Source organism: Bos grunniens, chromosome 4 (genome assembly GCF_055505025.1).
Source record: "Bos grunniens cultivar Pamir isolate PY7600 chromosome 4, Bosgru_T2T1.0, whole genome shotgun sequence".
NCBI lineage: Eukaryota > Metazoa > Chordata > Mammalia > Artiodactyla > Bovidae > Bos > Bos grunniens.
Window position 1 is genome coordinate 15,275,713 of NC_141168.1, and position 15,593 is coordinate 15,291,305.

The following is a 15,593-nucleotide window of genomic DNA, read 5'->3' on the forward strand; positions in this document are numbered from 1 at the left end:
TTTCATCTTCTCATTGGGCTGGAACCATGACGGGCACAAGTGTGAGAAAGGGGAAGGAAATCAAATGACAGCTCTGGTCGAATGTTCTATTAAAAACATCAGAGGCTCAGGAAGTGAGGAGAGAATCAACCCAGTTTATGCTAATAAAACAGAGGTCACACATCAAGTCAGCTGTTATTGCAGGAAAGAAGGGTCATGGTCACAGGCAATTGATCTGGGGTCAAAGGCAGCTGAGCAGTAGGCTTTTCGGAGAGCAAGTCCTGGCTCCAGTGGGATGAGCCTTAGTGAGTTCCAGTTTTTTTGTTTTTGTTTTTTGAGCCTTGATTGTCCCATCTGTAAGGTTGAATGGCTTGGGCTAATTGTCCCCCTGAGATTTTAAAAAAAGGTTTTTCTCAGGCTGAACTTTCTCATGTAGAGCCCTGGGCACAGTTAAATCTTCTATTTGGGACACCTCTCAAGGGATTTCCAGATGGTCCTAGTGGTAAAGAACCTGCCTGCCAATGCAGGAGACATAAGAGATGTGGGTTCCATCTCTGGGTGGTGAGGATGCCACCTGGAGGAGGGCATGCAACCCACTTCAGTATCCTTGCCTGGAGAATCCCCATGGACAGAGGAGCCTGGCAGGCTACAGTCCATGGAGTCGCAAACAGTTGGACACGACTGAAGCGACTTAGCACATTTGTCAAGGGAAAAAAAAAATAAAATTTCTGATTTTGAGCTATGCTACATATTGGGTCTCTTTTAGCTATTTCCGGAAGGGGCCCTTCTTCGGCCTGGCCTGCTTCGCCAACATGCCGGTGGAAAGCGAGCTGGAGCGTGGCGCCCGGATGAAGTCCGTGGGCATCCTGTCTCCATCCTACACCCTGCTGTACCGGCACATGCACTTCCTGGAGAACCAAGTTCGGTGCGTGGCCCACAGACGGGGCGGGAGGCGGCGGGCCGGCGGGGGGATGGTGATGGGCCCTCGGGGTTAAAGGTCGTGCACCCATCAGAGCAGTAGGTGCCTCTCCGGGAACCTCTGTGGCCACATTTTACGCCTTTGGCGGTGGTCTTTATGTGTCATCCTGCGTCCTGCGTACTGATCCTTCATACTCGATTGAAAGCTGCGGTTGATTTTGCTTTCAGTTTATTTTAACACTATCATCCGTTTGGTTTAATCAGTTTGTTGACATGTACAGTGATCTTTGCTTCCCCTCAACCACAGTTATGACCTTTTTGCCCCAGGCAAATAGACTTTCAACTTTTCTAAAAATTTATTTTTAATGGAAAGATAATTGTTTGCAATGTTGTGTTAGTTTTTGCCATACATCAGCATGAATCAGCCATAGGCATACATATGTCCCCTCTCTCTTAAACCTCCTTTCCAACTCCCACCCTCAACTCTTTTAAGACCTCATCATTTATTATTTGGAGTAATCATTATCATGGAAGGGGATTAATAGGAAGGGAATTTTTAACAGAAGCTGCGAAACTGTTAATATTTTGTATTTTTTTCCATCATGTGAGTAACCTAATTTTATTTCAGATTTTGGGGGGAGAAATCTATCACTAATCCCTGAAGCACTGTTAAAATTTTAGCACATTTGCCTCTTTTCTGGTATGCATGTGTCTGTGTGTGTACTTTAAAAATTGTTTATAAACTTGGCACCATACATTATACATATTTTTACATCCTATCCTTTTAAAATATATCATTATTTTAATTTTTGACATAACTGTCTGTCTTGATCATTGTCTTTGAAAGAATATGAAATGTAGTTTGTGGGGAAAATGTTTATTATTTAAAAATTAGTTAAAAGTACAAATGAATTTTTAAAATTCTCCCAAATCTTAGCACTCAGTAAGATGCGATATTCATTGTCAATATTCAGTGACTGTCGTTCTAAAAAACATAATTTTCCAAAAGTAGGATTGGTTTAATGCATTTGTATATTTCAGAGGAAAAGAGGAAGTGAAACTGAAGAAATTGTCAAACTTTAAGTGAATATTTTTTTTCACTAAGTAAGATGTATTATTTCTTGGAATATTCCTCCCAAGTTAAGACAAAAGACTCTGAAAAACATGAAGCTACAGTATTATTCTTATTGAGAAATGGCATATATACTGTAAAGTGTACAAATCTTTGTGTAGGGGTCATTGGTGTTTTTAGGTTGTTTTAGGTGCAATCAGTCAGTTATCTTATACTTTTCCCCAGGACTCCTCCCCTCTTTTTTCTTAACTTTATATATTGTGAGGTTTATTACATTTAGTTCTGTAGTCATAATTCCCATGATTCTTAAGTCTCATTTATATGTTTACAGCCACATCCAGGGCTTAACTGTAACTTGCTGAGCTCCTCATACGTTTCTTGGTTGGTTGGATTTTGCCATCAAGCACTTTTTTTTGTCATAAAAGGATCATGGGTGGTGCCTTCTCTGAAATCTTGCATGCTTGATGGTGTTGGTCTTTTCCCTTTACTCTTGGCTAGGTATAGGATTCTTTAATCTTTTCTTTTCTCTTCTCAGGATACTATAAATATTGCTTTGCTGTCTCCTGATATTAGTTGCTTCAGAAAAGTCTCTTTTGTCTAGGTCCCTATAGATTCTTCATCTGAACAGTTTTTGAACTGTTTCTGAACTGTTTTTTTTTTTTTTTTTTTCCCCTGGAATAGTTCATCCTTTGATCTAGAGACATGACTTTTAATTTCAGGAACCTTTTCTTCTACTGTGAAACACTCAGCTTTTCCTCTGCATTTTTCCTTCTTCATGAACACCAGTTATGCTCAGGTTTTCTTACCATTGTCCTACGTATTTTTCATTTTGATGGTTTAAGAAAATTATTTATTCACCTTTGGCTGCACTGGGTCTCCTTTGCTGCGCGTGGGCTTTCTCTCATTGCGGCAAGCAGGGGCTACGCTGGTTGTGGTGCACGGGCTTCTCATTGCGGTGGCTTCTCTTGTCGAGGAGCACAGGCTCTCGGGTGTGAGGGCTTTAGTAGCTGTGGCACGTGGGCTCCGAAGCTGTGGCTCTCAGGCTCTAGAGCACAGGCTCTGCAGTCGTGGTACACGGGCTTAGTTGCTCCACGGCATATGGGATTTTCCCGGAGCAGGGATCGAACCCGTGTGCCCTGCATTGGCAGACGGATTCATAATGACTGGGCCACCAGGGGAGCCCCTGATGGTTATTCTAATAGCTGTCGAATGTTAGAGCTGTCCCATTAATCTACTCCATTATTCCCTGTGCTTGAGCGTTGGCATGTTTCTAGTTTTTTTTAACTGCTCCTCTGCATTTTGGATCTGTGATATATATTTTTCTGCATTTGAAATATTTCCTCAGTTTTGTGTCTCAGAAGTAATACTGAGGAAAAGAACATTTTTATTGGGATCTTGACACTTTTAAAAATTTATTACTCCTTTTGAAAAATTAATTTCCCAAGGAGGCAATACATTCTCATGGTTCAAAAGCCCAAAATTTTAAGGAGGTATTATGTTAGTTAGAGTCCTGGCTAAATGGTGGTAACAGAGGCCCTGAAATACGCTGGTTCAAATAAGACAGAAGATTCTTCTCCATGGAATGGTCTAGAAGTAGGCAGGTGGTCAGGGTGGGCAGCCTGCTGTTCCCACAATCATTCGGGGCCCACACTGCTTCTCTTATTATGCTGCCAGATCCTAGGAGAGATTTTTGTGTTCTCAGATGTCCTCACCTGTTCAGAGCTGCTCACCGTGTCTAGGTCTGCATTGCAGCCCACAGGTAGGAGGGAAAAGCCAGAAGTTCCATATGTAACTTCTCATAACCCACGGTCAAGTCTTCAGTCACAAAGACACACCTGACAGCAAAGGACACCGGGGAGGGTCGTCTCTAATCGGGTGGCCTTGTGACCAGTTAAAACTGTGGGCTCCTTTTCTGTATAGGAAGAAGAATGGTTTTAGGGGAAACTTTAGCAGCCTCTGCTTCAATTTGCCCCCCTGGATCTGTGTGTACTCTTCTTCCCACACACACAGCACATTCCTCCCATCCCGAGACATCAGAGTCTCATCCAGTTAATGTTGGCATCTAAAATCTAAGGTTTCTGTGCGATATGAGGCAATCAGGACGTGGTTCCTCTTATTTGTAAAAGCTGTGAAAGAACAGTCAAGTCCTCCACTCCCCACCTCCCAAATGCAACATAGAAAATAGAGTAGGAGCCATTTCAAACTCCTGTTTGAAAAAGGAGAATGAGAAATACGAGCGGTCGTTAGATCATAACGATAATGGAATTCTGCCCAGCAGGGATGGCAAAGACGTCTGGTAGTCACAGAGCAGGAGCTCCTGGCTATACCTTGGTTCTGTCACTAGAATCCCCTTGTCCATTTTCCTCCATGGCTCCCCGCTTTGCCTTCTAGGGGATTCTTTATCTGTTTCCCACTGTTACTGCTTTTAAATCAAGCTTTGGAGAACTTTGGAGAAAGCTGCATAGCTTAAGAACATGTTTCCTGAAGGTGTAGGTCTGGAAATCTAGTGATTTCTTTAAGGGACCAGAAAAGTCCCAGGCTTGTACAAGTCAAGCATGCGGCAGTCCAGACCCCTCAGAGCTCAGCAGGCTTCTGGTCTGTTTGCTTCCAGTCAGTTCCAGGTAAAAATAACCACTGCCAAACATCTCTTCTGAGTCTGAGCTTTTAAGTCAGTGGACTATGGAATAGTTACTGGTCTTTGCTTGTGGTCAACCCATCTTTGCCTCATTTTAATGGCAACAGTCTTGAGACTGTAGCCTAAATCTGATCTTTCTAAATGAACTGATGCTCATGTCTGGCAAAGAATTCTTAACTGGAGAATTTCTTGGAGGCTTTGAGAGAAATTCTTACCTCCTGCTTTTCGGGTCCAGAGAAATTGGTTTTTCCAGTCCCACTGGGTCCCAAATGTTTTGAATCGCAACTAGTTCATATTGTGGAACTGAGAATGTACACCCTTATGCTATATTTATTTCTGCTTGCACACTGACCAGTTCTTGCTTATTTTCATCTTAACTCTTGTAGTAGCTCATTAAAAACATCAAGGAGCCGTCAGAACTCTGTTTCTCACTGTTTGCCCTAAAGGCACAAGTTCAGATGACACATGGCTTGTCTTACAAGTTATTGATGTTCTAGCAAAGATTTTTTGCCGCAGTAATAACAAGGATTACCAGCTTGTCAGTCTGCAATTTTATTTTCTTACCATTTTCCCTTGCCAGCTGCTAAGCCAATGAACGATTGTTGATCATGGAAACTCATATCTAAATATCATTTTCTACTTTAGCTCAAGTCCAGGCTAAGTTGCTGTAAAAAAGAGACCCAAAATACAGTGACAGGCCTGGAGACAGAAGTACAACTTTCCTGGCATGATAATCCCAGAGAGAGGGAAGTAGTCCGGTGTGGTAGGCTTTGTTCCACTGGGTCATTTCGGGACCCAAGTCTTTCTGTTTTGTATCCTGCCATCTCCTACAATATTGTCCTCACCCACGTGGTAAAAACAGATTCCCCGTTAGCAGGTCATGTCCCAGGCTGCCGGAGGGGGAACAACGCAGAAATCTTAGAAATTGAACACATAACTTCTGCCCACATTTCATTGGCCAAGTTTTAGTTACTAGCCCCACTTAGGAGCAAGACAGTCTAGGAAATGGGGTATTTAACTGGCTGGTCATGTGACCAGCTAAAATTTGTAAGGTTCTATTACTAAGGGAAGAAGAGAGTGGCAGTATCAACCACTGGCATTAAAAAGCAAAGTGTTCAGTGAGTTCCCACATCCATCCAGTAATCCTGGTCATCACTGCTCATCTCCCATGCATTTTTCCTAAGTCTGTGTTTGTGTATATACAAATACAAATGTACGTTCTTATTTTCCCCCTTTCATACAAAAGGTAGCATATTATACATGTTATCTGCACCTTGCCTTGTTCATTCAACAATATATCTGGGAGATCTTTTCATATTCATACACAGAGACCTTCTTCACTGTTTATTACAGTTGTATTACAAAAGAACCATGCTTGCTTTATCAGGTCTCTTCAGTTCAGTTCAGTTAATCAGTCATGTCTGACTCTTTGCCACCCCCATGGACTGCAGCATGCCAGGCGTTCCCTGCCCATCACCAACTCCCAGAGCCTGCTCAGACTCATGTCCATCGTGTCAGTGATGCCATCCAACCATCTCATCCTCTGTCGATCCCTTCTCCACCTGCCTTCAATCTTTCCCAGCATCAGGGTCTTTTCCAACGAGTCAGTTCTTCGCATCAGGTGGCCAAAGTACTGGAGCTTTGGCATCAGTCCTTCCAATGAAGATTCAGGACTGATTTCCTTTAGGATTGACTGGTTTGATCTCTTTGCAGTCCAATGGACTCTCAAGAGTCTTCTCCAATACCACAGTTCAAAAGCATCAATTCTTCAGCACTCAGGTCTCTTACTTGGTCTTTTGTGTGGTGCTGCTGTACTGGATACCTATGAGCAAGTATCACTTCACACATGAGCAGTATATGTGTACATTAAGTTTCTAGAAATGAAATTGGTGATTCAAAAGGCATGTGTGCTGGGGTCCAGCCCCAGCTGATCCAGGGTATTTGAAGGGGAGACGGAGTCGGCCACTATTTACATATTTATCAAAGATATAAAGAGTAATAGAATAAAGATAGCTTAGTAGGAAAATTCAGTGGAGAAAAGAGGCTGAGTAGCTTGGTTTACGCGGGAGACCAATAAAACTTCAAGACAAGAAGTTTGCACCACTTACGTAGGCCGCAGGTGCCCTCTCGAATAGCAGAAGGTGCCCCACCCTAGACACCTTCTCGAGTGGGTCTTAGAAGCCCAGGCGTAATTAGTAAGCATGGTGGGTTCCGCGCTCCAGATGGAGACTTCAGCCAGAATGTGAAAAGAATGACATGGGGAGACCAAGCGCTGGTGAGCAAGGCCCATAGCTTTATTTTTAACAGGGGCTTTTATACCCTAAGTTACACATAGAGGATAATAGGGGATGCAAAGTCAGCAGTTTTTGATCCTTATCAAAAACCAGGGTTTCTTTCCTGCAAATTTATCGTATACAAATGGTTTAGGTGATTTACATCATCTTCTGGCCAGAAGGCCTATTAACATTTTATGACTCTTGACAAGGACTTATCAACAAAGACTTATTTTCTCTAAGAGTAATTATTTTAAGGTTTGGCGCCATCTTCCGAAGATAAAATTGCATTCCTATAGGGCAGATGTGTAATGGGTTTACAACAAAGGAAAGAATTTATTACCTTAAGGGTCTAAAGTTACTACCACCAAGGCCACTACTTATTTTTTGTACATACCAACTGTATTAATTAATACATATTCAAGGATACAATACAGGAGATGTGAAAACTTGGCAACAAGCATTGGCTCATCAATGAAATCCTTTACTAGTTTATTCTGACAGCTTCTAACTCTCTGAGAGGCTCTAAGCTATTTGAACATCTTAAGCTTCCCGTGCCTCTTGAGGCTGGGAGACTGTAAACAATCGTATGCATAGCTGTAGGAGTCCGGGTAAACTTGTCAGGTGAGTTAGAGAGCCATCTGAGGGGTTTGGATTTAAACACTCCTAATTGCCCATGAACTTTATTAATTGGAGCTGTAAGTTAACTCTTTGACAGAGCGAGATGGTGGTGGGGGACAGCCCCCAGTAGAGTCAGAGGTGAGAGCACAAAGCAATAAAGTAGGCAGACTCTGGTTTTTGGGGATTAGATGCTCGAGAATATCCGGGGGGACTCCTGAGGCTCGATCCCGCCTTTGCGTATGCCGAGCCTCCTTCCTCATGACCTTTGTCACGAGTGGAATGCCTCACCAGCTCCCGACACATGTGTATTTCTAATTTTAATACTGTCAAATTGCTTTACACAGAGATTGTACCATTTTGCATGCCCAGCAGTAATGCAGGAGAATACTGTTTCCTCACAGCATTGCCCACACTAAAATACAACTTTTGGATTTTTGGCATTCTGATGCATAAAGCACAGTTGTTGCTGTTCTCTAAGTCATGTTTGAATCTTTTGTGACCCCATGGACTGTAGCCCACCAGGCTCCTCTCTGTCCATGGGATTTCCTAGGCAAGAGTACTGGAGTGGGTTGCCATTCCCTTCTCCAGGGGATCTTCCCAGACCAGGGATCAAAACCACATCTCTTGCATTGCAGGCAGATTCTTTGCTGTCTGAGCCACCAGGGAAGTCCATAAAACACATTATAAATTTACATTTTTCTTAGGAGTGAGGACAAGCTCCTTTTATGTGCTTGAGCTATTTCCATTTCTTTTTCCGTGAACTGTTCCTAGCCTTTGCTATGTTATTTTTTGGTCATTGGTCTTTTCGTATTAATTTCTAGTTCTTTGTATAGTATGGAGATTTTCTTCTTTGTGATATAAATGGAAAATATTTTTCCACTTTTTCATTTGTCTCTTTTAAAACATTATTTGTTTATTTAGGCCGTGCTAGGTCTTTGTTGCTGCCTGGGCTTTTCTCTAGTTGCTGAGAGTGGCGGTTGCTGTCTCGTTGGGTGTGCAGGCTTCTCACCGCAGTGACTTGTCTTGTTGCAGAGAACAGGCTCATAGAGCGGGTGGCTTCAGCAGTTGCAGCTCCTGGGCTCCAGAGCACAGGCTCCATATTTGTGGCACATGGGCTTTGGTGCTCCATGGTATGTAGGATCTTCCCAGATCAGGGATCAAACCCAGGTCTCCTGCACTGACAGGCGGATTTGTTACCACTGAGCCACCAGGGAAGCTGCTGCCATTTGTCTTTTCACGTTCCTTTTTTTTGTTGTGCAGATTTTTCTTCATTTTCTTTTTTTCTTCACTGAATTCAATACTTTTATATGGCTTATAGATTTTGAATCATAACTAGAAAGGTTTTCCAGCTTGATGATTAAAGAGAGCTCAGGTAACACAAAGAGAAGGACTTGCATGAGAGCGTATGAGGAAGAGAGAAAGCATGGTGATAAAAGCCCAGGTGTAGCCAGGGATAATACATGATTGTGGCAATGACTTCTGTAAAAACTAACTAGACTTGATTTTCTAAAATACTCCATCTATGTTTTATACTTATTTTTACATATCTTAACCTTTTTTTGTTAGTATTTCATCCACAACTCTTGACTTCTCTATCTCCCTAGTCTTTGCTATGATTCTTTTTTTATTAATCAGAAGATATTGGGGAACTATTTTATAATTGTAAAGGATTAGTTAGAAAAATGAGGGCATGTTATAAAATAAAAGGGACTTAAACACGTAACCACATTTTTGATCTTGCTTAGATCATGATAGGATCTACCAACTGTAAAATAACATTTAGGGGACAGTTGATATAATTTGAAAGTGGACTGCTTATTAGTTTGTGTTAAAGGCATTATTATTTTGATGGGTGAGATAATGGCATGATAGTTACATTATTTTTAAAGATTTTATTAGTTAGAGATGCATACTGATGTATTTATGGGTAAAATGTTATAAGGGATCTGCTTTAAAACATTTCAGGAAAAAGAGTAATGGGCATTGGGGAGGATAAAGTATAGCTGTAACAACCATATTGATCAAATATTGACTTTTGTTGAAACTAAGTGGTGGATAATGGGGTCTATTATTCTCTTCTTTCTACTTTGTGTGTATGTTTGAAATTTTCCATATTGAAAAATTTAAAAAGACTAAATAGAAAATTAACATAGAGTTATTACAGAAAACTGAAAAACGGGCAAAGGCTAACAGGTTAAAAACGAACATGATCCCACAAGCCAGACCTATCTGCTGTTAACATTCATATCCTCCTGGTCTTTTTCCCATGTGTAAATATGTACATACACATTAATTTTTTAAAAAAGAACATTGAGGTCACTCAGTGTCTAAATTTTCTAACTGAAAGATATTTAACCTTTTAATGTATCGTGAATAATAGTCCTTATCATCATTCTGGTGGTTTCCAAGAATTTGGGGAAGATCCCCTGGAGTAGGAAATGGCAACCCACTCCACTATTCTTGCCTGGAGAATCCCATGGACAGAGGAGCCCGGTGGGCTACAGTCCACGGGGTCACGAAGAGCTGGACACGACTGAAGTGACAGAGCACAGCACGTAAGCATTTCAGTGTATAGATGTATCACAATTTAACTGTTTCACTGTTTTATTTTTAAAATTTTTTTTTTGATGTGGACCATTTTTATAGTCTTTACTGAATTTGTTACAATATCCTCTTTTATGTTTTGGTTTTCGGGGAGTCATGTGGGATCTGAGCTCCCCGACCAGGGATGGAGCCCACACCCTCTGCCCTGGAGGTAAAGCCTTAACCCTGGACCACCAGGGGAGTCCCTGCTTCACTGTTTTTGGGCTTTGAGGTTGTTCTTATTTTTCACCCCCATGAACATGAATATCCTTATGAACAAATGATTGTTCGTATCCACATACAGATCTTTAGGCCTTGATCCTGGAAATGGAATCATTGGGTTGGAGGGTACATCCAGGGTATGCAGTTTTTACGCAAATTTCAAGTGCCCTTTCAGAAAGATAGTACTGCACCAGCGATAAACGGGAGTGCCTGCTTTTCTGTACTTGCAAGGCCAGAAGACAGAGTGGTTCAGACCGGTCATGAGTGTCAGGAGTGAAGAAGTGTCACTGCTGTGCAGAGGGATCCCTGATGCTTACACTGGGCGCATGATGGCCCGGTGTGCTGAGGGAAGGCAGGGTTAGTCGCAGTGAGTGTCGGTGTGGCCGTACAGCCTATGCCATGTTAGTGAAGGGGCTTAAGCAGCAACTCAGTGTCTCTGGTTCTTGAGAAGAATCCTTGATGTGGCCCAGAACCACAGCTCAGATCAGTAGCACAGACTGCCGGTTACTGTCTCATTTTTATGATGTCATGTCTCGTGGGCAGTTCCCATGGATGCTTGGCCTGTGCTTCTTCATCTCTGCATCGTATAGATCACCCTCCGGAATCATCTTTGAAACCCAGCTTATCATCTAAACTCTCAGGCTTGTTTTAGTACTTTTTGGTTTATCTTGGTGTTATGGTTTGATAATCATTCTTGCTCATTGCAAAATCTATGTTGTGTTTAGATTTTGAGGCCTTCATAAAACGGCTGTATAACACGTATCTGGGAACTGCCAATTTATATGTATGTCTGTGTCCGTTTCCATACTCCATGTCATTGCTTCATTCTGTTCCATCAGCCAGTGGTATCTTAGGCTGTCAGAGGACAGGATTCTGAAACTACCTTTTAGTGTAAGAGATTCTAACTTCATAGTGAGCTTTTCTTTAGACTCTTGGTTTAAGTATAGAGTTTAATGGAGTCAAACAGGTAAGACTGTTAATTGAGAAGCAAATCAGCGAACAGTGAACCTAGAAAACATAGCCAAGATAATAGTATTAAAAACACAACAAAATGCTTCCCACTGTTCCTTTTAAGGAAATTAGGTCCTAATAAAAATACCCTTGAACTTAATTGTCTACATGCTATTTTGTTAGTAATCAAGCTTTTGTCTCTTTGACATATCCTTGAAGGGTGTCTAAAGTCTGCCATCTTCTCAGAATAGCTGGACACAGCGTGGCCTTCATGGGTTTCCCATCTAGACTGTGAACATTTCTAAGAGGGAAAGAAAGGATTATAGGGACTTCCCTGGTGGTCCAGTGGTTAAGATTCCACACTTCCAATGCAGGAGGTGTGGGTTTGATCCCTGGCCGGGGAACTAGATCTGACATGCTGTGCAGCACAATAAAAGAAAACCAGAAATGATTATAAGCACACACACCCTCAGAGTCATTTATTATTACCTCACACAACTGCTTCCTTGTACTCCCTCCCAAGTAGAGAGCTATCACTCAGAGAGGAGTTTATTTTAGTAATGAATTTTTGGGGTATACTTGATGATTTTTTTATTTGTTTGTTTTTAAAATGTAAATTTGCCTAAAGGTCTCTTCCAGGGCTTGCCCTGAATCTTCCCATTTCCCCACTGTTTCCAAGCCTTCCCTGGGCGCCTGGCTACACTCTGCCCATATGCTGAGGAGGAAGGAACCTAGTTTTTGTGTGCTGTGCTCAGTCCCTCAGTCATGCCTGACTGTTCGCAACCCTGTGGACTGCAGCCCGCCAGGCTCTTCTGTCCGTGGGATTTCCTAGGCAAGAATAGTGGAGTGGGTTGCCATTTCCTCCTCGAGGGCACCTTCCCACCTAGGAATCAAACCCATGTCTCCTGCACTGGCAGGCGGATTCTTTACCACTGAGTCACCTGGGAAGCCCGCCAGGTGTTCCATAAGAAGCTGAAATATATCGCAAACTGTCCTGGGCACTTTTTCTGCTCAGCTCCGTTTACACCACCATCATACTGCGGTGGTACTGCTATCTACGGGAAGAAAAGCAGATTTGGGAAAGTTCAGTAATGTCACTGAGCTCTCACGGTGACAGAGTGGCAGCTGTAGCCTTACATCAGGAGCCGTTGGTCCCTCTGGAGCAGGGATGGGTGGGGCGCAGCAGGGTGCCTGGTGGACAGTGCAGATCTTGAATCTGAACATTGCATGACGGCGTTTGGGCGAAGCCAGCAGCGACAGGCTGGGGGCATTGCCCTCCAGTCACCATTGTGCCAGGGCCAGCTGTAATTAGAGAAGCCTCCGCTGGCGCAGTAAAGCTCTATTTTGATTCTTTCATTGTAGTATGATGGAAATTGTACAGTTCTAAGGTAATTTAAATGAACTAAAAAAGTTTTAGTTTTTTATTTTCCCCCTTCTGTTCGTGTCCTAAGGCTGCTGTAACAAAGTACCACAAACTAGGTGATGACTGAGAACAACAGAAATGTATTGTCTCACAGTTCTGGAAGCTGGAAGTCTAAAATCAAGGTGTTAGCAGGCTTGGTTTCTTCCCAGGGCTCTGAGAGAGAAGCTGGTGGTTGCTCCTCTCCTGGCTTCCAACAGTCTTGGCTGTTCCTGGCTTGTAGATTTATCACTCCAACCCTTGACTTGCACGCGGGTTCTTGTGTGTGTCTGTGCGTCCAGATTTCCCCTTTTGCAAAGATACTGGTTGGGACTTTCCTGGTGGTCCAGTCATTAAGATGCCACACTTCCACTGATGGGGGCACAGGTTTGATCTGTGGTTGGGGCACTAAGATCCCGTATGCAGCGCAGTGTGGCCAAAAAATAAAAACCAAAGACACCAGTCTTACTAGATTATGACCGCATTTTAAATTCAGCCTCTCTCACACTTTCAGTAAACATAGTGCCTAAATGGTACCCATGGGCCTCCTGTGCTTGACCCCAAGGCAGGACTGGATTCGCCATTAACCAAATGGTCCAGGGCCTTAATGTAGCTTTCTTGGCTTTGGGATCAGTTGACAGAATTACCCACAGACAATCTCCTTGTGCAGGATGGGGTTGGGGGAGAAGAGGTCTTGTGCTCTTTATTACTTGGTTCAAACATAAGCCCTCATGACCTCCAGTAGTTGTTTTCCATTATGTGAGACGTTGAAGAGTACGCTTCTTCTTATTCTTTGACAACAGCAAAGCAAGAAGACAAACTTGCTTTCTAAACAAAGACAAACTTGCTTTGAAACATCTGTGGTCTTCCAGGTTTCCCCTTCTCATCACCAACAGCCATTCTCTGGGAAGCATCCTTCGCTCCAGAACAATGGACATTAGTTAATAATAGTCTGTTAATTCCTCCTGTTTCCCATGAGAAGGAGCTTGTGTCCACAGCACTGTCAGGGAGTTTCAGAGCCTATCTTAGAGCTTTTGCTAAGGAACTTGTAATATTGAAGGAAGTGTCCTAGGCAGCCTCTGGAAGGGAGGCTTTTAGTTTATCCAGGCTTGTATTGCTGCCCCTGGGGCCGGGGAGTGAGTGGCAGGGCTGTGGTCCGAGCTGTTCTCACTGTGCGCATGTCTCGTGCAGACATCAGCTGGAGACCCCGGGTCATTACTCTCACCTGGCTGCCTTCTATGAGGACAAGAAGGGGGTGCTCCACGCCGGTCCGGGGAGAGGTGGCAGCCTGCCCCCCGTCTACTGGCTGCCTTCCATCCACCGATACATGTACCCCGAGATGAAGGTAGGTCAGCCAAAGTCTCACGCAGTCCTGGGCTTGGGTCTGGGGACAGTAGTTGCTGATTGTTGTTTTCATGAATAAGGAAATTTGTGTCTTGGGCTAACACCCAAAGTCTGCTTTTGATAGAACAGGATTGTAACCTCAGCATTTGGTTCTTATTTAAAACATAAGGCAGGTTATCTTAACGTGCTTTCTAATACTTCCGTAATGGCGGTGCAGAGCCACATGGAGGGCCCAGTTGTGGTGACTCCTGGGGTGATGCGTGGATCTGATTCTCGTGATTGCTTCAGTTTTAAAGGCAGACAAGTGAACTAAAAATGAAGCATTTCCACAGTTGAGATATTTCTTAGTTACCGTATTTTTGATATTACTTTACTGTGTATTTTTTCTGAATTACTTTGTACTAGAATATGTTTATTTACCATTAACCAAAGACCCAAGCAAGCGGTAGGAGGGTACAAAGAGCCTCCCCCTTCCCCTCTTCCCCCAGCTCTGCCCTCCCCCTCCTCATCCCCCTCCTCCTCCATCTGCCTCCTCCTCCTCCACCTCCTCCCTCTCCCTCCTCCTCCTCCATCCCCCTCCTCCCTCCCCCTCTTCTTCCCCTTCCTCCTCCTCCATCCCCCTCCTCTTCCCCCTCCTTGTCCTCCTCCATCCCCCTCCTCCTCCCCCTCCTTCTCTTCCCCCTCCTGCTCCTCTCCCTCCTCCTCCTCCATCTCCCTCCTCCTCCATCCCTTCCTCCTCTTCCATCCCCTCCTCCTCTTCCTCCATCCCCCTCCTCCTCTCCATCCCCCTCCTCTTCCTCCACCCCCCTCCTCCTCCACCCCCCCCTCGTCCACCTCCTCCTCCATCCCCCTCCCCCTCCTCCATACCCCTCCTCCTCCCCCCCTCCATCTTCTACCCCTCTCCTCCTCTAACCCCCTCACCTCCTCTAACCCCCTCACCTCCTCCCTCCCCCCTCACCTCCTCCCCTCCCCATCTTCCACCCCCTCTCCTCCTCTAACCCCCTCCCTCCTCCTCCACCCCATCTTCCTCCTCCATCCCCTCTCCCCTCCCCTACAGGTGGCCACAAGATACTTCAGTGGAAATTTCAGGCTCCCTGGTAGAGAAATTATACTGTGACTTTGAGAGGACTCTGAGAAGGTATCTTGGAAGAGGCATTTGAGGTATTTAACTAGGGGAAAGTGAGGGATGCTAACTCCAGGCTGAGAGAAGGCATGAGCCACAGTGGGGGCCGTGGTCCAGCACTCTGTCAGCACCTTCTGTGAGTTAGACGTTCTGCTGACTCTCTATCTGTATCTGTTGCAGCACTCTTTAAAGTGGATTTTTTTTTAATCCATGTTTTACAGATAAACCAACTGAGGTTTTTAAAGATTCAGTGACTTGCTTAAGGCCTTACAACTAGTAGGAGATAGAGCCAGGATATTAACACAGGCCTGGTGCCAAGGCCAGTGCTCAGTCCTCCCACTCCATTGCCTGTGGGGATGTGCATGAGAAACCACAGGGCGAGTTCATGGGTGTGAGAAGACTGGTTTGACTGTGACGAATATCAGTGTCATCTGGCCAGGAGAAAAAAGTGGAAAAATAGGTTGCAATCAGAT

The 15,593-nt window shown here is 43.9% G+C and overlaps 1 protein-coding gene across 3 annotated transcripts in view; it reads left to right on the forward strand.

The window, feature by feature from the left end:
* The window catches only part of DENND11 (DENN domain containing 11), a 51,653-nt gene that overhangs the window by 21,343 nt on the left and 14,717 nt on the right, over positions 1–15,593 (forward strand). For all 3 annotated transcript variants that reach the window (XM_086395176.1, XM_086395179.1, XM_086395177.1), the window contains exons 3-4: positions 746–904; positions 13,845–13,998. In XM_086395176.1, the coding sequence (XP_086251302.1) occupies positions 746–904; positions 13,845–13,998 (313 nt within the window). The remainder of the gene's footprint in view (positions 1–745; positions 905–13,844; positions 13,999–15,593) is intronic.